General features: G+C 38.5%; 1 protein-coding gene across 2 annotated transcripts in view; it reads right to left on the bottom strand.

Moving 5' to 3' along the window:
* Nucleotides 1-25,766, bottom strand: part of HEPH (hephaestin) — a 133,215-nt gene that overhangs the window by 10,216 nt on the left and 97,233 nt on the right. For both annotated transcript variants that reach the window (XM_063083910.1, XM_063083909.1), the window contains one exon: nucleotides 17,077-17,183. In XM_063083910.1, the coding sequence (XP_062939980.1) occupies nucleotides 17,077-17,183 (107 nt within the window). The remainder of the gene's footprint in view (nucleotides 1-17,076; nucleotides 17,184-25,766) is intronic.

Raw genomic sequence — 25,766 nt, 5'->3', positions numbered from 1 at the left:
TAAACCCAAATAAGACAAACCCACTACAAACATCATCCTGTATGGGGAAAACCTGAAAGATTTTCCTTTAATAACAGGAACAAGACAAGGATGCCCTCTTTCACCACTGCTATTCAACATAGTATTGGAAGCATTAGCCAGAGCAATCAGGAAAGAGAAAGAAATAACTGGCATCCAAATTGGGAAAGTTGAAGTCAAACTGTCACTGTTCACAGATGACATGATGCTATATTTAGAAAAACCCATAACATCTACCAAAAAACTCCTACGGCTCATAAGCAAATTCAGTAAAGTTGCAGGTTACAAAATCAATACACAAAAATCAGTAGTGTTCTTATACACCAACTAGGAACAAGCAGAGAAAGAAATCAAGAAGCAAGCACATTTACAATAGCTACCAAAAGAATAAAATACTTACAAATAAATTTAACCATAGAGGTGAAAGATCTCTACAAACAGAAATAAAAAGTAATGTTGAAAGAAATTAAAGAGAACATCAAAAGATGGAAAGACATTCCATGTTCATGGATTGGAAGGATTAACAATGTAAAAATGTCCACACTACCCAAAGTGATCTAGAGATTCAATGCAATCCCCATCAAAGTACCAATGACATTCTTCACAGAAATGGAAAAAAAAAAAAAAAAAAAAAAAAAGCAATCCTAACATTCATATGGAACAACAAAAGACCCTGAATAGCCGAAGTAATCCTGACCTACATAAATGAATGAATGAATGAATGGATGGATGGATGGATGAATAAATAAAACTGGAGGCATTAGACTACCTGACTTCAAACTACAAAGCTATAGTAACCAAAACAGTATGGTACTAGCATAAAAACAAACACATGGACCAAGGGAACAGAATAGCGAACACAGAAATTAACCCAGGTACTCACAGCCAACCGAACTTTGACAAAGGCAACAAGAACATGCATTGGGGGAAGGACACCCTCTTCAGTAAATGATACTGAGAAAACTGGAAACTATATGTAGAAGAATGAAACTAGAACTGTACTTCCTGTCATATACCAAAATCGACTTAAAGTGGAACAAAAACTTAAATTTAAGACCTGAAGCTGGAAAATTCCTGGAAGAAAACATAGGGAAAACACTTCAGGATGTAGTACTGGGCAAAGACTTTAGGAATAAGACCCCTAAAACACAAACAACAAAAAGAAAAATAAGCAAATGGGATTATATCAAATTAAAAAGATTCTGCACAGCAAAGGAAATGATCAGCAGAGTGAAAAGACAATCCATAGAATGAGAAATATTTGCAAACTATGCATCCAACAAGGAATTAATATCCAGAATATACAAGGAACTCAAATAACTTCACAGTAAAACAAAACAAAACAAACAAAAAACAAACAACAACAACAACAACAAAAGTAACCTGATTAAAAACCGAGCAAAGAAGCTACATAGGCATTTCTCAAAGGAAGATATACAAATGATCAACAGACACATAAAAAAATACTCAACATCACTTAGCATGAGGGAAATGCAAATCAAAACCACACTGAGATATCATCTCACCCCAGTTAGACTGGCTATTACCAAAAAGCATGAGAATAACAAATGCTGGTGAAGATGTGGAGGAAAGGGGACGGTTCCAAGCTGTCAGTGAGACTCAAAATTAGTGCAGCCATTATGGAAAACAGTATGGAAGTCTCTCAAACAACCACATATAGAACTAACATATGATCCAGCAATCCCACTACAGGGTATATACCCAATGTGATGGAAATCATCATGTCGAAGGGATACCTGTACTCCCACATTCATCTCAGCTCTATTTACAATAACCAAGAGTTGGAACTGAAGCTGGCACCTCTAGAGCTCAGGGGAGGAGGAGGAGAGACCTACAGAGTTCATGAAGAAAGGAGAAGCCACATGGAGAGAAAGGACCCCTCCAACTGTTCTGAGCCCCAACCACTTCAAGCCTGGCCCTGATGAGCACACGGAGCATGAGCTGGCAAAAGCCACTGCTGTGCCATTTGTCTGTAGTTGCTTGAAGGCTTAAGGGGAGAAAAGGGCCTTGGTGGCTCCCAGGCCATCAAGACCAACAAGGTTTCTTGTGTGTCCACATAGTAGCAAGGGACCACAGACAACTGAGAAAAGGAGCCACTCAGAGGCTGGTAAATCATCACGAGACTGGCACATGGCCCATCCCATGGGAAGTGTTTGGAGAGGGAGACTGGTCCACCAAGGGAACACCGGGGTGCAGCATGGGCAGGTGATCTGTCCTCCAGTCAGCACAGCATCACTCAATGGAGACTAATCAAGAATATAGAACTGCAGGGGGTGCAGTTTGCTGAAAAGACTCAAGAGCAGACCAGAGTTTCCACACAACCCAGAGGTACCAGACCTCGCAAGATCTGGAAGTGCTTATAAGGTCAGCAATTAAAACCTGAGCTATACAAAAAGTTTGCCCCAGAGAATCAGCAGCAAAGCAGCAATTTATCTCAGCCACAGGCCTCAAGTTTTGGTTCACACAGGAAGTCTTCCCATGTTAACAGTAACCAAAGAACAACAAATTAGTTCCAGTGCAGAGTTTAAGTGGTGGGAATAGTGAATAATCCAACACAGAACTGAAAAAAAAAAAAAAAAAAAACCCACAAATCAGAGACAAAGTTTGGATACTAACCAGTAAAGTTCTAACACCACCAAAGAACTTATAAAACCTACAAGGACCAGAAGCCCCCCAGACTCTGAAGCCAGGGTGGTGGAAGGCCAAGGTCTTCAACCACTCTCCATGAACATCCACATCCAGCCCAGCAACAACTTCCAGGAATTCCCCAAGCTCCTAAGCAAAGGTAGTGGGGGGACAAATACCTCAGCCATGCCCCCCCCAACATCTGCATACAGCCCAACAATGACTGAGCCACCACCAGAAGCACCCTGGGCTCCTGAGCTCGGGCGGGAGGGCAAGGGCCTCAGCCATGCACCCCCAACATTCACATCTTTTCCAGCAACAACTAAGCCACCACTGGAAGTTACCCAGGCTCCTAGCTGGGGGGAGGTGCCATGGGCCTCAACCATGACCCCAACATCTGCATCCAACCCAGCAATGATACCAGGGCATCACTGGAAGCACCCTGGGCTCCTGAGCTGGGGCAGGGTGAGGCTGAGGGCTTCAGCCACACACCCCCAACATCCTCATCTAGCCGAGCGATGACCATTGAGCTGTCACCTGAATTTCCCTGGGCTCCTAGGTGTGGACAAGGGTCTCAGCCATGCCTCCCTGACATCCGTATCCAGCCCAGTGAAGACCACCAGTCTGCCACTAGAAGCACTCCAGGATCCCAAGCTGGGGCAGTGTGGGGCCGTGGGCCTCATCCATACACCCCAATGCCCACACCCAGCCAAGTGATGACCACCGAGCTGATGCCAGAAGCACCCCAGGTTCCCAAGATGGAGGACTGCCGAGGGCCTCAGCCATTCCCCCTCCAAATTCCACATCCAGCCCAGCCACAACTAAGCCACTAATGGAAGTCCCCTGGGGTTCCCTGATAGAATGAGGGGGGTGCCAGAGGCCTCAACTATGCCCCCCTCCTTCCTCCTCCATCCACCCTATCCCCGTCCCCTTTCCCCTCTCCCTCTCTCCCCAACTGCTCTGTAACAACTTAGAATGTAAAAATAATAATAAATTTCTTAAAATGGAAAAAAAAAAAAGAGTTGGAACCAACCTAAATGTCCATGAACGGATGACTGGATAAGGAAAATGTGGTATATATACACAGTAGAATATTAGTTAGCCATAAAAAGGAATGAAATTATGCCATTCATAGCAACATGGATGGGCATAGAGAAAATTATGTAAGGTGAAATAAGCCAGGCACAGAAAGAGAAATATTGCATTTTCTCATGAGAGAGAGAGAGAGAGAGAGAGAGAGAGAGAGAGAGAGAGAGAGAGAGGAGGGAGGGAGGAAGGAAGGAAGGGAAAGAAAGAAAAGGAAAGGAAGGAAGGAAGGAAAGAGGGAAAGAAAGAAAGAAAGAACCACAGTAGAACATTGAACTTTCAGGAGAGAACAGATCTATAGTTACTAGATGTGAGAAAGGGGGAGATAGAGGGGGTTAGAAAGTAATTGGGTAAGGGACACAATAATTATGATTTGTAGTGATGAACATGGTAATAGTACTGATTGGATCATCACATACTGTACACAAATACTGATAGTGAAATCTGTACCTCATAAATATGTATAATCAGTTATTTTTCAATTCAAAAAATAATAAATAAATAAATAAATAGATTGCTCTACAAAATACTATCCAGAGAGTTACAGGAAGATGACAGCTTACAGGTGCCCAGGACACATTTCTCTTGCATAAGAAGAATGAAATGGGCCCTCTGCCACCACTGTAACAATCACCAGAGTTATTGTCTGGTCCTAGAACTGTTGCCGATCACAGAGCAGCTCCCTGCCAAGAAGCAGTTCTGTGGATGGCCTATCTTGGCAAAGAAGGACTTCACAGATGCAAGAAAAGTGGCTTCAACCACTGCCACCATTGATGCTGCAGCAAATTAACCCTGCAGCTAACAAGGACACAGTGAAGGTAAGTGAGGCAGCTGCAACTGCCCGTGCCATTTCTGCTGTAGTGAATTAACACTGCAGCGTCCAGGGCCACTATGGTCATAAGTGAGTCAGCTGCAACACTCAGGGTCGCTCATCCTGCTGTGAATTAACTCTACAGCTGCCAAAGCAACTGAGGGAGTGAGTGAGGCACCTGCAAACCTCAGAGCTGCTGCTCCTACAGCAAATTAGCCCTGCAGCTGCCAGGACCATTGAAAGTGTGAGCAAGGAAGTAGCAGACCCCAGTGCTGCTGATCCCCCCATGAATTAGCCCTGCAGCCACCAGGGCCACTGAGAGAGTGAGCAAGGAAATGGCAGACTCCAGCACCACTGCCCCCACAGCAAATTGACCCTGCAGTCACCAGGGCCATTGCAGATGAGAGTGGGGCAGTTGCAGCCATTGAAGCCATTGTTGTCACCACGAGGTTACTTTGCTGCCACCTAGGACAATACCAAGGACCCCACAGATGAGAGTGAGGCAGTTCCAACCACTGGTGGTGCTGCTGCCCACACAAGGTAACCTCAGTGCTGCTGTGGACACCACAGAGGTGTCAGAAGTTGTTGCAGCTAACAGTACCATTGCCTCCCCACAAGGTAACCCCACTTCCCCCACTTCTACTGCAGTCATCACAGATGGGAGGGAGGTAGGTGCAGCCTATGGCAACACTGCTGCCCCCACTAGGTAAACTCACTGTCACTGCAGACACAGAAAACTCGAGGGAGGCAGTTGCAGCTGGCTGTGCTGCTGCCACCCTCACAAAGTAACCCCACTACTGCTGTGGACACTGTAGATGCAAAGGAGGTAATTACAGCCAGCAGTGCAGCTGCTGTCTCTGAGTTAACCCAGCTGCTGCTGCAGAAACTATACCTGCACAGGCAGCTGCAGAAGTCACTACAGCCAAGTGAGTGGCTATTGCAACCACCACTGCTGCAGCCACTTCCACCACCAGCATTGCCAGATAGCCACCAGCATTGTGCAAGCAGCCCCCACTGCTGGAGCCACTGCTGCCATGCAGGCAACTTGCCAAAGCCACTGTCACAACCACAGCCACCAAAAGGGAGGCCTGCTACCACAGCAGCAGCCATAGCAGCCACTGCAGCTGTACAGGCAGACAAAAAGCCACTTATCTGAATTGACACTAAGAGGGCCACCAGCGATGTCTGGGGAAAAAGAGTAATAGAAGAAGTAACTGCTCTTCCAGATGACTAAACATCAATGTACAGATATTAAAAACATGAAAATATGAGTCCAATAAAGACATATAATGACTCACAAGAGGCAGAGTCCATAGCATAGAAAACCCTTAAAATGACCAAAAAGGAATTCAGAGTAAAACTCTTCAAAAAACTCAATCAGACACAAGAAGATGCAATTAGATGACACAATGAACTGAGCAAAACTATCGAGGGTATGAAAGAGGAAATCTATGAAGAAATTCATATATTTAAAAATAATGTAGCAGAACTCATGGAACTGAAGGAGTCATTCAGCAAAATAAAAAACACAAATGAAAGCTTAAGCAGTAGGCTAGAGCAAGCAGAAGAAAGAATTTCTTATCTTAAAGACAATCTCTTTGAAATAACTCACGCAGACAAAAAAAAGAAAGAGAAAAGAATTTTTAAAAATGAAGACAATCTGAGATAGATAACAGATAACCTTAAGCATATAAACATCTGGATCGTGGGTATTTCTGAAGGGAGGAGAAAGGAAAAGGCATTGAGAACATATTCAATGAAATAATAGCAGAAAACTTTGTAGGTTTAAGGAGAGACGTGGACCTTCAGATTCAAGAGGCTGAAAGATCCTCAAACAGTTTCAATCCAAAAAGGTCCTCCTGAAACACATTGTAGTCAAACCGTCTGATGTGAAAAAAACAGAATCATAAAAACAGCAAAAGTGTCAATTGACAAATATAGGAGTCCTCATCAAACTAACAGCAGACTTCTCAACAGAAACTCTACAGCCAGAAGAGAATGGGATGATATATGCAAAATACTAAAAGAAAAAAACTAGCAGCCAAGAATACTATATCTAGCAAAGATACCATTAAGAAATGAAGGAGAAATGGTGTATTTCCAAAGGAAAAAAAAAAAAACAACTACAAGAATTCACAACCACATGACCAGCCCTGCAAGAAATCTTTAAGGGAGTCCTACATTTAGAATGCAAAAAATGATAATCAATTCCATGAATACACAAGAAAGAACAGAAGAACAGAACCCACTAATAGAACAAAAATAGAAATGAGAAACAGAAAGAAACTGTATCTTACCATGAAAAAAAAAAAAAAAAAAAACAAAGACACCAAAGAAAAACAACAAAAGGGGAAGAAAGAAACAAGATATTCAAAACATCCAGACAAAAATTGATAAAATGCCAGAAGTAAGACAATGCTTTTCAGTAACAATCCTAAACATAAATGGATTAAATTTCCCCCTCAAAAGACACACACTGGCTGATTGGATTCAAAATCTAGACCCTATCATATTCTGTTTATAATAGACTCACCTTGCCTGTAAAGACACGCACAGACTAAGAGTGAAGAGATGGAAAAATAAATAACATGCACATGGAAATCAAAAACAAGCAGGAGTAGCTATTCTTATATTGGATAAAATAGACCTTAAACCAGAAACTACAAAAAGAGACAAAGAAGGCCATTATATAATGATAAAGGAATCTATCCAAGCAAGAAGAAATAGTAATCATAAATATATATGCACCCAACATCAGAGCACCCAGATATATAAAACAAACACTATTAGACTTAAGGAAGGAGATAGACCTCAATATGATAATAGGAGGGGACCTAAACACACCTCTCTCAACTTTGAACAGATCATCTAGGCAACAAATCAATAGAAAAACACAGGATTTGAATCACAGTTTAGACGAATTGGAGTTGGCAACTATATACAGAGCATATCATTGAAAAACTACAGAATATACTTAATTCTCACAAGTTCATGGAACATTCTGCAGGATAGACCACATGATGGTCACAAATAAAGTCACAACAAATTGTTTTAAAAATTGAAATCAGAGACCAGCCGAGTGAGCGCCAACCAGAGAGGCACGTCCCTGGACAGGCCCGAGATCCATGGAGACCACACACCCCATGGCACCAGCACGTGAATGAGCAGGTAAGCCTTGCCACAGCCAGACCCTATACCCAGCCCGGCCAACTGTACGCTGACCAGACAGGCGCCCCCCGAGAGGCCTGAGTCCCATGGAGACCATGTGCCATGTGGCACCAGCACACAACCTAGCAGGAAGGCCTCACCACCGCTGGACCCCATCACCAGCCCAGCCGAGTGTGCACTGAACAGTGAGTTGCCTCCCCAGAGCGGCCCGAGACCCAAGGCAGCCATGCACCCAAGGCACCAGTGGGCAACCGAGCAGACACTGAGGCAGTAGTGCCAAATTTGCAGCCCTGGCAGGATCCTAGCCAAACAATAATGTCAAAGCAGTGGACCCTGAAATCCCTTACCACAATGACTAAACATCAAAGGAAAGATACCAGAAATATGAAAAATCAAGAAAGTACACCACCAAAGGGTAATAACTCTCAAGCTCTAGATACTATAGAACAAGAAGCCCTTGAAATGTCTGACAAGGAATTTCGAGTGATAATTCTAACGAAACTAAATGAGTTGTATCTCATTTAGTTTGCTTGTATGCAAACTCAGCTAGACAACCTGATGAAACGAAGAAAAGTGCACAGGACCTGAAAGAAGAAATGTACAAGGAAATCAATGCCCTGAAAAAGAATGTAGCAGAGCTTGCTGAGCTGAACAATTCATTCAGTGAAATAAAAAGCACAACAGAGAGTTTAACCAGCAGGCTTGCAGAAGCAGAAGAGAGAACTTCTGACCTTGAAGATGGGCTGTTTGAAATAACACAGGCAGACACACAAAAAAAGAAAAAAGAATTAAACATATTGAAGAAAATCTAAGAGAGATATCAGACAACCTTAAGCACTCAAATATCCAAGTCATGGGTATTCCAGAAGGGAAGGAAAAAGGAGATTGCATTGAAAACATATTCAACAACATAGTGGCAGAAAACAGCCCAGGAATAGGAAAAGACACAGTTCTTCATATTCAGGAAGCTCAAAGATCTCCAAATGTATTCAACCCAAAAAGGTCTTATTCAAGACATGTTATAGTCAAATTGGCAAAACTCAAAGGGAGAGAATTTAAAAGCTTCAAGAGAGAAGTGTCAAATCACATATAAGGGATCCCCAATCAGACTAACATCAGACTTTTCATCACAAACCCTAAAAGCCAGAAAGGAATGGGATGATATATTCAAAATACTAAAAGACAGAGATTGCCAGCCAAGAATACTCTACCCCGCAAGGCTATCCTTCTGAAATCAAGGGCAAACAGTATATTTCTCAGACAAACAAAAACTGCAGGAGTTCACTACCACATGACCCTCCTTACAAGAAATTCTCAAGGGAGTACTGGGTTTGGTACCTGAAAAATAACTACCAATGCCATAAAAACTCAAGAAAAATCAAAACCCACTAATAAAATAAAAATGCCAACAATGAAGAGGAAAAAACAATTTATCTACAGCCCAAGAAACCAACAAACACAGAAGACAAACAGTAAATCCGAAAGAAAGGAACAAAATACACTTAAACATCCAAACAAAAATCAATAAAATGCTAGGAATAGTTCAACACTTTTCAATAACAACTCTTAATGTAAAAGGATTAAATTTTCCAATCAAAAGACACAGAGTGGCTGACTGGATTAAAAAGGAGGTCACAACTATATGCTACTTTCAAGAGACCCACCTCATCTATAAAGATTCACATAGACTAAGAGTGAAAGGATGGAAAAAGATTTACCATGCAAACAGAAAAGAAAATGAGCTGGAGTAGCTATTCTTATATCTGATAAAATAGACTTTAAACTAAACCATAAAAAGAGACAATGAGGGCCACTATATAATGATAAAAGGATTCATCCATGAAGAAGACATAACAATCATAAGTATATATGCACCCAATGTCAGAGCTGCCAGATTTATAAAGCAAATTCTAGTAGACCTAAAGAAGGAAATAGACACTAATCCCTTAATAGCAGGAGACCTGAACACCCAACTATCAATATTGGACAGATCTTCTAGGCAAGGAATCAGGAGAGAAACACAAGATCTAAACAACATACTAGACCAATTGAACTTGGCAGATATTACAGAACATTCCATCCAACAACCTCAGAATATTCATTCTTCTCATCAGCACATGGATTATTCTCCAAGACAGATCGCATGTTAGGTCACAAATCAAGTCTCAACAAATTCCAAATAATTGGAATTATCCCATGTTTTTTTCAGACTACAATGGATTAAAATTAGAAATCAATAACAAATGAAATACTGGAAACTCTACAAACACATGGAAATTAAACAGCCTTAGACTTAATGACATATAGGTCCAAGAAGAAATCAAACAGGAAATCAAAAAATTTATTGAAACTAATGAAAACAATGATACATCATACCAAAACCTGTGGGATACTGCAAAAGCAGTACTAAGGGGGAAATTTATCACATTAAATACTTATTTCAGAAGACTGGAAAGATGGCAAGTGAACAACATAATACTTCACCTTAAAGAACTAGGAAAACATGAACTATCTAAACCCAAATTTAGTAAACAGAAAGAAAGCATTGAGATCAGAGAAGAACTTAATGAAATTGAAACCCAAAAACTGATACAAAAGTTTGGTGAATCAAAAAGTTGGTTTTTTGAAAAGATAAATAAAATTGACAAACCATTAGCATGGCTAACTAAAAACAGAAGAGAGAAGACGCAAAAAACAAAAGTCAGAAATGAAAAAGGTGATTACAATTGATACCTCTGAAATACAAGGAACCATTTGAAACTACTATAAACAACTATATGCTAATAAATTTGAAAATCTGGAGGAAATGGATAAATTTCTGGACACACACAAACTTCCAAAACTGAGCCAAGACAATGCAGAAAATCTGAAAAGACCAATAACAATAAAAGAGATTGAAGTTGTTATCAGAAGACTCCCAACAAAGAAAAGCCCAGGACTAGATGGACTCACAGCAGAATTCTACCAAACATTCAAAGCGGAATTGCCACCAATCCTCTACAGACTATTCCAAAAGATTGAAACAGAGGCCATTCTCCCAAACTCATTCTATGAAGCAAACATCACCCTGATACCAAAACCAGGTAAAGATACAACTAAAAAAGAAAACTACAGGACAATATCCTTGATGAATATAGATGCAAAAATCCTCAATAAAATACTAGATAACAAAATACAGCAACACATATGCAAAATTATACACCATGATAACCCCAGGGATGCAAGGTTTTTCCAACTTATGCATATCCATAAATTTGATAGACCATATCAATAAAATCAAACACAAGGACCATATGATCATCTCTATAGATGCTGAAAGAGCATTTGACAAAATTCAACACACATTCATGATGACTCTCTACAAGTTAGGTATAGATGGAAAGTATCTCAACCTAATTAAAGCCATATATGTTAAACCCACTGCCAATGTCATCCTGAATGCGGAAAAGCTTTCAGAAGGACAGAAACTAGACAAGGATGCCCACTCTCACCACTCCTGTTCAACATAGTGTTTGAAGTACTAGCCAGAACAATCAGGGAAGAGAAGGAAATAAAGGGCATCCTGATTGTAAAATATTAAGTCAAACTGTCCCTGTTTGCAGATGACATCATCCTATATATTGAAAAGCCTAAAGCCTCTACAAAAAACATCTCTTGGAGTTGATAAATGATTTCAGCAAAGTTGCAGGATACAAAATCAATACGCAAAAATCTGTAGCATTTCTATTCTCCAATAGTGAACATGCAGAAATAGAAATCAAGAAAGCTTGCCCAATTACAATAGCCACCAAAAAAAAAAAACATTTAGGAATAGTTAGCAAAGGATGTGAAAAATCTCCACAATGAGAACTATAAACCACTGCTGAGAGAAATTAAAGAGAACACTAGAAGATGGAAAGATATCTCATGCTCTTGGATTGGAAGAATCAACATTGTGAAAATATCCATACTGCCCAAAGTGATATACAAATTCAATGAAATCCCCATCAGAATTCCAATGATGTTTTTCTCAGAAATGGAAAAAAAAAAAAAGCTATGCAGACATTTATATGGAATAAGAAAAGACCACATGTGGCCAAAGCAATTCTGAGCAAAAAAAAATAAACTTGGAGGCATAACACTACCTGACTTTAAACAATACTACAACTGGTCAATGGACTAGAACAGAGAATCCAAAAATCAACCCACACACCTACAGCCATCTGATCTTTGACAAAGGCATCAACCTATACACTGGGGAAGAGACTGCCTCTTCAGCAAATGGTGCTGGGATAACAGGATATCCATATTCAGGAGAATGAAACTAGACCCATACCTGTCACCATATTCTAAAATCAACTCAAAATGGATTAAGGAATTAAATATACACCATGAAACAATAAAACTTCTTAAAGAAAACATAGGAGAAATACTTCAGGAAGTAGTACTGGGCACAGACTTCATGAATACGACCCCATAAGCATGGGTAACCAAAGGAAAAAGTAAACAAATGGGATTATATCAAACTAAAAAGTTTCTGTACAGTAAAAGAAACAATTAACAGAGTTAAAAGACAACCAACAGAGTGGGAGAAAATATTTGCAAAATATACATCTGACAAAGGATTAATATCCAGAATATACAAGGAACTCAAACAACTTTACAACAAAAAAACAAGTAACCCAATTTAAAATATGGGGAAAAGAGCTAAATAGGCATCTCTCAAAGGAAGATATACAAATGGCCAACAGACACATGAAAAAATTCTCAACATCACTCAGCATTTGGAAAATGCAAATCAAAACCACACTGAGATACCATCTCATTTAGGATGGCTAATATCCAAAAGAATGTGAATGATAAATGCTGGTGATGTTGCAGAGATAAACGAACTCTCATACATTGTTTGTGGGACTGCAAAATGATGCACCCTCTATGGAAAATGGTTTGGAGGTTCCTCAAAGAATTGAAGATAGATCTACCATATGATCCAGCTTTTCCCCTGCTGGGTATATACCCAGAGGAATGGAAATCATCACGTTGAAGAGAAACCTGCACTCCCATGTGTATTGCAGCATTATTTTCAATAGCCAAGAGTTAGAACCAGCTTAAGTTCGAATCAACCATCATTGTTTGAGCGGATTGAGAAAATGAGGTAGATCTACACACTGGAATACTGCTCTGCTATAAAAAAGAATGAAATACTGCCATTTGCAACAACATGGATGGACCTAGAGAGAATTATATTATGTGAAATGAATCAGGCACAGAAAGAGAAATATCACATGTTCTCACTTATTTGTGGGAGCTAAAAATAAATAAATAAATACACAAATAAACTGGGGGGGGGGGAGAAGACACAACCAAGCAAATAGATATGAGGTTGTTGGGAGGGAGCAGAGAGAGGCAGGAAGGAGGGAGCTTTCCATAATGGGCCACAATAATCAACCACGTTTTATATTGACAAAATAAAATTAAATAAATAAATAAATAAAAATTTAAATCATTTCAAGTATCTTTTCAGACCACAATGGATTAAAACTAGAAATCAAAAACAGGCAAAACTCTTGAAACAATACAAACACATAGAAATTAATCAACATACTCCTGAACAACATATTGGTTCAAGAAGAAATAAAACAGAAAATCAAAAAATTTCTCAAACCCATTGAAAATAATGAAACATCATAACAAAATGTGTGGGATGCTACAAAAGCAGTTGTAAGAAGGTAGTCTATTTCATTAAATGCTTACATCAAAAGAAGAGAAAGATTTCAAGTTAACAACCTAACACTACACCACAAAGAATTGGAAAAACAAAAATAATCCAATCCCAATTTTAATAGATGGGAAGAAATAATTAAGATCAGAGCAAAACTAAATGAAATAGAAACCCCAATAAACAATATAAAATATCAATCAAACAAAATGTTCGTTTTTCGAGAAGATAAATAAAATAGAGAAACCAGGAGACAGGCTAATTAAAATAGAAGAGAGAAGATCCAAATAACAAAAATTAGTGATAAAAATGAAGACATAACAACCAATACCATAGAAATACAAAGAATCATTAGATATTAGTATGAGCAACAGTATACCAACATATTTTAAAACCTGGATGAAATGGATAAATTTCTGTACACATGCAAACTACCCAGACTAAATGATGAAGAAAGAGACACATAAACAGACCAATAACAAGCAAAGAGATTGAAGCAGTAATCAGAAGTCTTCTAACAAAGAAAAGCCCAGGACCAGATAGTGTTACTGCTGAATTCTACAAAACCTTTAAGGAGGAATTAATACCAATTCTGTTCAAACTATTCCAAAAAATTCAAACAGAGGCCAGTCTCACAGACTCATTCTATGTGGCCATTATCACCTTGATACCAAAACCAGACAATGATTAAACTAAAAAGAAAACTATAGGCCAATATATTTGATGAACATAGACACCAAAATCCCTGACAAAATATTAGCAAACATAATACAGTGACACATCAAAAAATATATACAACATGATCAAGTGGTATTCATCCCAGGGATGCAAGGATGGTTCAACATATGTAAATCAGTAAATGTGATATACCACATCAACAAAATCAGGACAAAAACTATATGATTATTTCGATAAATGCAGAAAAAGCATTTGACAAAACTCAACATCCCTTCATGATAAAGACTAAGCAAATAAAGTATAGAAGGAAAGTATATCAATATAATAAAAGCTGTATATAAAAAACCCTCTGCCAATATCATCCTGAATGGGGAAAAGTTGAAAGTTTTTCTTTAGAATGGGAAGTACTAGCCAGAGCAATCAGGCAAGACAAAGAAATAAAGGGCATTCACATTGGAAAAGATAATGTCAAATAGTCCCTGTTTACAGATGACATGATCCTATGTAAATAACAGCCACAAATCTCTATAAAAAGCTTAGAATTGATAAACAATTTTAGTAAAGTTGCAGGATACAAAATCAACACACAAACATTGGTAGCATTTTTATACTCCAATAATGAACTAGCAGAAAAAGAAATCAAGAAAGAAAGCCCATTTACAATAGTCATACAAAAAAATAAAATACCTAGGAATCATGTTAATCAAGGAGGTGAAAGATCCCTACAGTGAGAACTACAAATCACTATTGAAATAAATTAAAGAGGACACAAAAAATGGAAAGACATTCCTTGCTCCTGTATTAGAAGAATTTACATTGTGAAAATGTCCATACTACCCAAAGTGATCTACAGATTCAATGCAATTACCGTCATAATATGAATGACATTCTTCACAGAAATAGAAAAAACAATGCTAATGTTCATATGGAACAAGAAAATGCCCTGAATATCCAAAGTAATCTTGAAATTAATTGATTGATTGATTGATTGATTGATTGATTGATTGATTAGATAGATAGATAGATAAAGCTGGAGCCATTAGACTGCCTGACTTCAAAATATACGACAAAGCTATAGTAATGAAAACAGCATGGTACTGGCATAAAAACAGACACTGTGACCAATGGAAAGAATAGAGAACCCAGACAAACCTACAGCCAACTGATATTCAACCAAGGGAAAAAGAACATACATTGGGGACATACTGCATCTTTAATTATTTGGGAAAACTGGACATCCATATGCAGAAGAATAAAACTAGACCTGTAGCTCTCATCATATACCAAAATCAACTCAAAATGGATTAAAGACTTAAATATAAGACTGGAAAATACAAAACTCCTAAAAGAAAATGCAGGGGAAACACTTCAGGAAGTAGTACTGGGCAAAGACTTTATGAACATGACCTCCAAAGCACAGGCAACAAAAGTAAAAATAAACAAATGGGGTTATATCAAACTACAAAGCTTCTGCACAGCAAAAGAAACAATGAAGAGAGCAAAAAGACAACCTACATAGTGTGATAAAATATGTGCAAACTGTGCTTCCGCAAAGGATTGATATCTAGAATATGCAAGGAACACAAACAACTTAGGAGTGAAAAAAACAATTAACCCAATTCACAAATGGGTAAAGGAACTGTATAGGAATTTCTCAAAGGGCAATATACAAATAGCCAACAGACACATGAAAAAATGTTCAACATCGCTCATCAGAGAAATGCAAATCAAAACTACATTAAGATACCATCTCATCCCAATTAGACTGGCTATCATCAAAAAAAAAAAAAAAAAAAAACAGAGGACAACAAATGCTGGTGAAGATGTGAAAAGAGGAGAACCCTCCTACATTATTGGTAGGAATGTAAATTGGTGTAGCCATTATAGAAAATGGTATGGAGATTCCTTAAACAACTTCAGATAGAACTACCACACAATCCAGCAATTCCACTGGTGGTTATATACCCAAAGGAATGGAAGGCATCATGTCAAAGAAATACTGGCACCCCCATGTTTGTCACAGTTCTATTTACAATAGCCAAGAGTTGGAATGAACCTAAATGTCCACCATCAGATGACTGGATAGGGAAAATGTGGTTAATATACACAATGGAATATCACTCTTCCATATAAAAGAATGAAATATCCCCATTCGCAGCAACATGGATGAACTTAGCGAAAATCATATTAAGTGAAATAAGCCAGACACAGAAAGATAAATACTGTACGTTCTCACTCATAAATGGGAGATAAAATAATAAACATATAAATAAAGGAAAAAAATATACAACTTTCACAATAATATACTGAACTTTCAAAAGGAGAATTGAATTTACTAGAAGTGGGAAGGAAGGGGGAAGATAGGTATTGGTAAAGGGCCACAAATAGCAGTGACAGTGCATATTATTGAATATAATAATTATTCTGATTTATTCGAGTACTGATATTTAACTCTGTATCTCACAGATATGTACATTCAACTATGTTACAATTAAAATTAAAAAGTACCAAGTAAAAGGTCTAAAATGAAGTAGGCACTCAATAAGTGATTGCTGATGGCTGGCTGTAAATAGAAGGCTAGATAGACAAACTAGTTTTCTGGATGAGAAAACAGGTAGAATGACTTGACTAAAGTCATTCTGAAGGAAAACTAGAACCAAATTTGGGACTACAACCCCCAATCTCTTGACAATCAACCATAGGTTTTTTGAATGAGAGCATATTGCCTTACAGAAACCAAAAAGAAATAATAAGGAAGAAAATCCTCAGGACAAGTATCTGGTACTAACCATTCCCTTCACCCATCTTGTTGTCTGTTAAAATAAATCCAGCATTTGAGAAAATTTCCCTAAACACTAGGCTCTAGTATCTCAGAGCTGAGCTTCTTACTATGACTGTTTAATAGCTTCTTTTTGCCAGGCAGTTTGCCCCTTTCTGAGACCCACCTCTAGGCAGCCAATCTCGTCTTTACCTTGACGGTATCCACTGCAGAATAATAGATCCAGGAAACACAAGCAGAGTCATTGGGACCAGGGCCAGATCTTTCTGGGATGTTCCATTGGTAAGTAAGCACCTCACCTAGGAAGGGTAACAAAAGAACTCCAATTGGATTGGGTCATAAATTTCTCTAAACTGTCAGGTCTCCCCAAAAGCCTGTGGAGGATAAGTCCCAGCACCTTTAAGATCTGTCTCCATCATTCCTACACCAGTTTCCATTTTATTTTTGTGACTTTGCTCTTCTTCTTTCTGGCACATACTCAACCTTTCTCTTCTACTCTCCCTATCCTTAAAGGCTCAGGCCCAGTCCTCTAGTGAGGCAGCCCTCCTACTGTTCTCTCTGCTTGTAATGTCCTCCCTTTTTTGACTCTGTTTTGTTCTGTTTTTCCTGCTGCCTCCTCCTAAATGCAGCTGTTTCCACAAGGCTCTGTCTCTACTTCTCTTCTCTACTCTTTCCATGCTCTGTCTATGGAATCTTTCAGTCTCTTTCTAATGTAAATTATGATCTGTGTATTGATAACTCTTACATACTTAGTTCCAGCCAGATCTCCATTGTTGCTAATCTCCAATCCCAAATTTTCAATTAGATACTCAGCATCTTTTAAAGATTGCCCCAATAGCACTTCAAGAACTTTAATTGTTATGAACTCATCTCCCTCCTTTTAAAAACAACCTTGTCTCTCAATCTGTGCTCCTGGTGTCTATAAATAACATCATCACTCTCCTACTTACCCAGACTCAAAATGTTAGTCTCCTTTGCCTCCTTACCTTCATGCATTAAACATCCAACCAAATGGCAAGATTTAATGATTCCATTTCTACCATATATTTTATACCCATCCTCTCCTCCTTCCAATTTCCAGTATTCCTGCCCTCGTTTAAACTCTTGTTTTCTCAACTGGACTGTTACAAAACCTCCTAACATGTCTCTCTGCCTCTAGTCTTGCCCTCTCCAGCTCCTCTTCCAATTCATGCCATATTAATTTTTTTCACAACAGCTTTTTTGAGATATAATCCACATATCATACAATTCACACATTTAAAGTGTACAATTCGATGATTTTTAGTATATTCACATAATTTTGTAATGACCGCAATCCATTTTGTACCATCACATTACCACCAAAATAACTCCTTGCACTTCTGAAACCTCCTAATTCACCTGCCCACCACAAGGCAATCACTAATCTACTTCAGGCCCTATAGATTTGCCCATTCTGAATATTTTATACAAATTGAATTATACATTATATTGCTTTTTGTGACTGAATTGTTTTATTTAGCATAATGTTTATAGGGTTTTTGTAGCATGAATCAGCATGTTTAATTACTTTTTATTGCCAAAGAATATTCCATTGTACGAAAATACCACATTTTATTCATCCATTCATCAGCTGATGAACATTTGGTTCATTTCCACTTTTTGGCTATTATGAATAATGCTTCTATCAGTATTTGTGTACAGGTTTTTGTGTGGACATGTGTTTTCATTTCTCTTAGGTTTATATGCAGGAGTGAAATCCCTGGGTTATATGGTAACTCTATGTTTAACCATTTCAGGAGTTGTCAAGTTGGTTTCCAAAGTAGCTGTACCATTTTGCATTTCTACCACCAGTGTATAACAATTCCAATTTCTCAACATCTTTGTGATAATTATTGTCTGTTCTTTTTAAAAAATTTTATTTTAGCCATCCTAGCAGGTGAGAAGTGTTATCTCATTGCAGTTTTAATTTGCATTTCTCTGATGGCTAATGATGTTGAGCATCTGCACTTGTGCTTATTGGCCCTTTTTAATATCTTTTTAGGAGAAATATCTATTCAAATCCTTTGCCCATTTTAATTTAGGTTATTTGTTTTTTGACAATAGCATTGTCAAATAATAATGACAATGAGCTACAGATCTTTATACATTCTGGATACAAGTTCCTTATCAGATACATAATTGCCAAATTTTCTCCCATCCTATGAGTTGTCTTTTCACTTTTTTATACAAAAGTTTTTAATTTTCAGAATGTTCAATTCACCTATGTTTTTATTTGGTCACTTGTGCTTTTTGTGTTGTATCTAAGAAACCATTGCTTAATCCAAGGTTATAAAGATTCCCTCTTCTGTTTTCTTCGAAGAATTTTATAGCTTTAGTGCTAACATTTAGGTGTCTGATCCATTTTGAGTTGATTTTTCTAAATGCTGTGTGTTTGGGGTCCAATTCCACTGTTTTGAATGTAGATATATAGTTGTCCCACCACCACTAGTTGAAAATACTGTTCTTTCTCTGTTTAATGGTCTTGGAACCCTTGCTGAAAATCAATTGACCATAAACGTAAGGGTTTATTTCTGTACTCTCAATTATATTCCATTCATCTCTATGTCTATCCTTATGCCAATATCACACAGTCTTGATTACCGTGCTTTGTAGTAAGTTTAGAAATCGTTAAGTGTGAGTTCTCCAACTATGTTCTCTTTTAAAATTGATTTGGCTATGCTATTTTAATCTTTCCAAAACCTTTTTTTGTTCATGTTGTTTCTCTGTTTAAAAACTTCTAATAACTCCTTAATATTCAAAGTATAAGCTCCAAATACTTCACCTAAGCATGTAAACCCTTCCTAAAAGCCCTGGCCTACCTTTTCAGCAATGCCTATTCCTCTTCCTACTTTGGCAAATATACAGTAGCCAAACTTAACTACTTGCTTACCTAATTTGGGCATACCCCATACTTCCACAGCTCCGTGCCTTTGATCATGTTGTTCTCTTTATCCGAACTGCCCTCCAACCTCTCCACTGAGCTCCAGACTCCTTTATTTAACTGCCTACTTGACACTTCCGTTTGTCTAATTTTCATTTCAAACCCAACACATCCAAAACAGATATTTGACCTCTCCCTCAAACCTATTCCTCTTCTAGTCTTATCTCAGTAAGTAGTGTCACCAGTTGTTCATGTCAAAAACTCAAAAGTCATCTTTGATTCTTCTCACTCCCACATTTCTCACATCCATCAGCAAGTTCTAAGGGATCTACCTGAAAAATATAACCCATATTTATCCACTGCTGTCCACTTCCACTGTTACCACCCTAGTCTATGCCATCATCTTTTGTCACCTGGACAACTACAATAGCCACATAACTGGTCGCTCCCATAATATATGATCCACATAACAACAAATGAAATCTTTTAAAACCACAGGGTAGACCACGTCATGCCCCTACAACCTCACTGCAATTAAAATAAAATCAAAATTCCCTACCATGGTTTGTAAGACTCTACATGATCTCACAGATCCTTGTTGTCTCTCCAAATTCATTTTCTGCTCTTCTCCATCTTTCCCAGTATTCTACAACCATACTATCTCCTTATTCCTCAAACATAGTGAGAACATTTCTGTCTCAAGTTATTTGCATCTGTGATTCTGACCACAGTAGCCAAGCCTTTACTCTTCTATACAGAATACATAAATAACTCAAAATTTAGCAACATGTGAACCAACAACCCAATTAAAAATGGAAAAAAATTCAAACAGACATTTCATTAAAGATAATATAATGACACTGCATTAAAGATAATATAAAAAATTCAAACAGACACTTCATTAAAGATAATACAATGAGACCGTTACGTACCTGTCAGAGTTGTTAAAATTTAAAAAAAAAAAAAAAAAAAAAAGTAAAAACATCAAATACTGGGGAGGATGCGAAATAACTGGATCACCCATTCATTCCTGATGGGAATTTAAAATGGTACAGATACTCTGGAAAACAGTTTGGCAGTTTTTTATACAGTGAAACATCAACTTACCGTATGATCCCAAAAATCCCACTTCTAGGTATTTACCATAGGGAAATGAGGAATATGACTACACAAAAGCTTCTACACAGATACTCATAGAAGTTTTATTCATTAGAGCCAATAGCTGAATACAACCCAAATTTCTTTCAACAGTGAAGGACTGAATACAATGTGGTACATTCAAGCCATGGAATACTATTCATTAATAAAAACAAGAAAACTATTGATACACACAACAAACTAGATGAATCTCCAGAGAATTATGCTAAGTGAAAAATACCCAAAGGGTTGCATACCTTATTATTTCATTTATATATGTGTGTGTGTGTGTGTGTGTGTGTGTGTGTGTGTGTGTGTGTGTTATACATATTTATGTAAATCAAAATCAAAACACTTATAAATATCTTGGAAAAGACAAAACTATAGGAATCGAGAACAGATCACTGGTTTGTAGGGTTTTGTGGGTGGGGAGAATGTAACTGTTTCAATTCGTAATTATGATGGTGGTTACACTAATCTATACATGTGTTAAAATTCATACAACTGTACACCAACAAAAAGTGAATTTTATTATAAGACTTAATAAAGTAGCTACAGAAGTGCAGAGGTACTGATTTATGGACAAAGTATTATAGGAGATTTGCAGCGTGGCCTGAATCTCCAGGATTGAGAAGTGAGGCAAGCAGAATCATAGGTGAAAGCATGCCACTTTCTTCACTCGTAAAATCAACAAAATTGTATCAAACACATACTATGTGCTGAGTGTTGGGGAAAGTCATGAATAAAACATGGTCCCTGTTCTCCTGGAATCTAGTAGGGAAGGAAAACAATATATAAGTAAATAAAATGTATATATATAAAATCACAAACTGACCTTGTAAAGATCCCCACCCTCCTCTGCCTTCTTTTATTAGGCCTCTCCTGACTCCATCCTATTCCCTATCTAGCCCGAATCTCCCCACTACCATGGTTAGCACCTGAACCCCTCTTTTACAAATAACCTCAACTCTCATATTTTCTTACCTACTGCTCTGTTTCATACAATGCATCCCCTTCACTACCTCCATCACCACCCCATGATATCTTCCCCTAAATCAGTGGTTCTCAAAGTGTAGTCTCTGGACCAGCAGCATCATAATTTACCTAGAACTTTATTAGAAATGCAAATTATTGAGACTGTCCTCTACAGGTACACAATACAGAATAAGAAACTCTGGGGGTGGATTAAGCAATCTATAGTTGTTCTAACAAGCTCTCCAGGTGATTCTTGTATTCACTAAAGTTGGCTACCACTAACCTCCCTAGATCTATTTACAATCTGCTGCCTATGATCTTAAATCAGGGAATGCCAAACACAGCTGGAGAAAACTGCACAACCCTTTGTATTGTTGCTGCTTCAAATTTATGATTTCCAGTCTCAGCTGTGTTCTCAGTGTTGCTTGGTTCGATAGCTCCTGCGAGGAAAATGGAATTGATTTGGTCAGGCCCTCTTGCTTCATATCTGGCTGGGTATGATTCAGCACATCTGTTGTAAACAAGTTACGTAAAAGTAGAGTTAGTGCACATGTGCACTAGTGTACCCTTTCGCTTGTGGCTACTGTGTGTACTCTTCGGTATGGAAGCCAGCAGCTCTGAACTGCTAGTTGGCAGAGCTCACATCTAAAAATAAATCATGTCCATTTTGTCCTCAGCTGCTCGGTTTTTCTTTCAATTACCTGAGTCAGGACCTACACAGGACGGGGTAGAAGGGTCTGTGATCCAGCCCGACAGCTCCCTAACCTGTTCCCCTTGGTTACAATTCCAAACTTTTATCACACTCCTCAGCCCCATCTGTTCCTTACCTTCTCACTCTCACAGCTGACTTCAACTCAAATCTTGCAGAAAGATAATATTGGCAAACACTTGTATAGCACTTACAATACAGCAACTCGTTTAATCTTCACGAAATAAAGTAACTAAGTCTCACAGACATTAAATCATTTCCTAAAGGTCACACATCATAGTTGAAATTTGAACCCATGCAGTCTAGTTCCAGAATTCCTGATCCCTCATCCTCCCACTCCTACCAACATATTTATGCCCACATACATCAAGCCCTCCAGCCTTAGTGGGAGAAGTTCTCTTCCTCCAACTAAAGGCTAATAATTTCACAAGAGTTCTCAATCACATTTCCTCCCATTTCCTGGACTTCCTTTCCCACCTGGATCTTCAAACTTTCCTCTGTTGATTTTGGACTTCTTGCATCTGAAACCATGAGACAATAAATTTCTGTTGTTTAAGTCACCCAGTTTTTGTTACTTTATTAGGACAGCCCTAGCAAATTAACATAACCTCCAACAACTTCCGTACTATCAAGTCAATAGATAATTTAGAGCCCTTATGTGTCTGTCCTGACTTTCTGCCTCCTGTCTCAAAGATTATACCAAACCAATATGCTAACACAATCACCCCTAAATATGCAAATGTTTGACACCCTGTCGGTGTCCCCAGCAATTGCCCAGAAACTTTTTTACTTAGCTCCTGATGTCCTCTTATACTGATCTAGGCCTCTTTCTCCACTTAACTTCTACCTGTTAGATCTGTCTCCCATTGCAGTTTAGCTCCTGCAATTTGTACAGCTGAATGAATAAAATTTCAATATTTGACACCTCCCATTTTCACTGAAGGTCTTAAACCTGACCTCATCCTTTCTTTTGCATTGAGCTACTTCTTCATTTAATATGTTCCAATCTAAGGAGTTAACCACAGGAAGTTGGTGAATCATCTGCTATAATGTCAAGCATCTATCTCCTCATCAGAGAAAAGTAGCTAAAACCTGTGAGCTTATGAGACACTATGGGTCAGGCTGCATCAGAGTAACAAGTAATCAAAGAACAGTTGATAGTTCTTTGAAAGATGAGAGGTTAATTTCAGCAAGTTATTTCCAGCCCATATTCCCTTTGGCATTTCCCACACTGGACTCCTTTCCTGTTCACAATAGGAGTTTCTAGTTTCAGCATCTCAAAACAACTTCAAAAGCCAGCCTATATAACTGGCACCAAGATGAAGAAAGACTGTCTTGCTGCCCAAGGGTAGGGAATGACAATGATAATGAAATTCAGACATTATTCTTACTCTCTGCAGGATCTGACACCTCAGGCCATTTATTTCTTAAAACTATTTGACATCTGCTATGTGTCAAATGTGTCCCCCAAAAGTTAATGTGTTGGAAGCTTAATCCCCACTTAAACAGTGTTAAGAGGGTGAGAAATCCAATTATGATATTTTAAAGGTGGGTGGGGCCTTCAAGAGGTGATTGGATCATGAAGACTGTGACCTTGTAAGTAGATTAATCCATTGATGGTTTAATGGATTGACATGGACATGGTTCTAATGAATTTATGAAAAGAGCAAATGAGAAGGTTAGCTCTTTCACTCATGCTCTCTCTCCATGTAATACTCTGAGTTGCCACAGGACCCTGTAGAGAGTTCCCACAGAGAAGAAGGCCCTCACCAGATGTGTTTCCTGGACCGTGGACTTCCAAGCCACCAAAACTGTAAGAAATAAGTTTTATTTCCTTATAAATTACCCAGTGTATTAGCCCATTTCTGTTGCTTCTAATGGAATACCTGAAGCTGGGTACTTTATAAAGAATGATTACATATTACAATGATAAATAAGCTAACTATCCTTATTTGACCATCACATATTGTTCACAACTATTAACAGTCAACTTTGTACCAAGCAAATATGTATAACCAATTATGCCTCAATAAAAAATTAATTTTAAAAAAGAAACAAAATTTATTTCTTACAGTTTGGGAGACTTAGAAGTCCAAAGTCCAGGCAACACATCTGATGAGGGCCTTCTTCTAGGTGATGAATCTCTATAGCAACTCAGGGTATTACATGGTGAGAGAATGGGCTGAGCAGGAGTGAACTAACCTGCTCACTTGCTCTCCTTAAAAAGCCATTACAACCACACTCATTACTCCATGAATGGATAAATATATTCATGAGGATACAGTCCTCACAATCTAATCACCTCTTAAAGGCATGACCTTTCAAATACCATAATTGAATTTCCCACCCTCTTAGCAATGTTATCATGCGGGTCAAGCTTCAATTAATTTTGGTGGGACATTCAATCCACTGCATTCCACCCCTGGCCCCAGAAAACTCGTGTTCTTTTCACATTCAAATACATTCATTTCATCCTCATAGCCCAAAGGTCTTAACTCATTCCAGCACCAACTACAAATGTTTAAAGTCCCACCTTTGAAATTAAAACAAATTACATTCTTCCAAGATACAATGCTGGGACAGGCATAGACAGTAATTCTCATTCCAAAATGGAGAAATGAGGCAAAAAGAAGGAACAACAGGTCCTTAACAAATGTGAAACCCAGGAGGGCAGGCATCATATCTTAAGCTGGAGAATAATTTTTGACTCCATATCCAGCATCCTCTCTGCACACTGGTGTGGGGGTTGGGCCCCAAAGTCCTTGGGCAGCACTGCTCCTATGGCATTTCTGGATTCAGCTCACACTTCAACTCTCCCAGCTTTGCATTGCATGCTGGTAGCTCTACAATTTGGGGGTCTCAGTGGTGATCCCACTCCTATTGCTCCATTAGGCATGGCTCAGGTGGGGTATCTCTAATGCAACTCTTACCCCTCATTTCCACTTGGCACTGATCTAATGAAGGCTCTCTGTGGTTACTCTGCCCCTGCAACAAATCTCCTCCTAGGCCTCCAGGCTTTTCCATACATTGTATCTTCTAAAGTAGCTGGTTCAGCCACACCTGAGGCCAATTCATCTACAGCTAGAGCAGCCAAGGAGCACTGTGCTGGAATGCAGAAAGCAGCTTTCCAAAACAGCCCTCAACAGTGAGCCTGCAGAG

This window comes from Cynocephalus volans, chromosome X, assembly GCF_027409185.1.
Source record: "Cynocephalus volans isolate mCynVol1 chromosome X, mCynVol1.pri, whole genome shotgun sequence".
Classification (NCBI taxonomy): Eukaryota; Metazoa; Chordata; class Mammalia; order Dermoptera; family Cynocephalidae; genus Cynocephalus; species Cynocephalus volans.
This window is presented reverse-complemented; position numbering and strand designations above follow the sequence as displayed.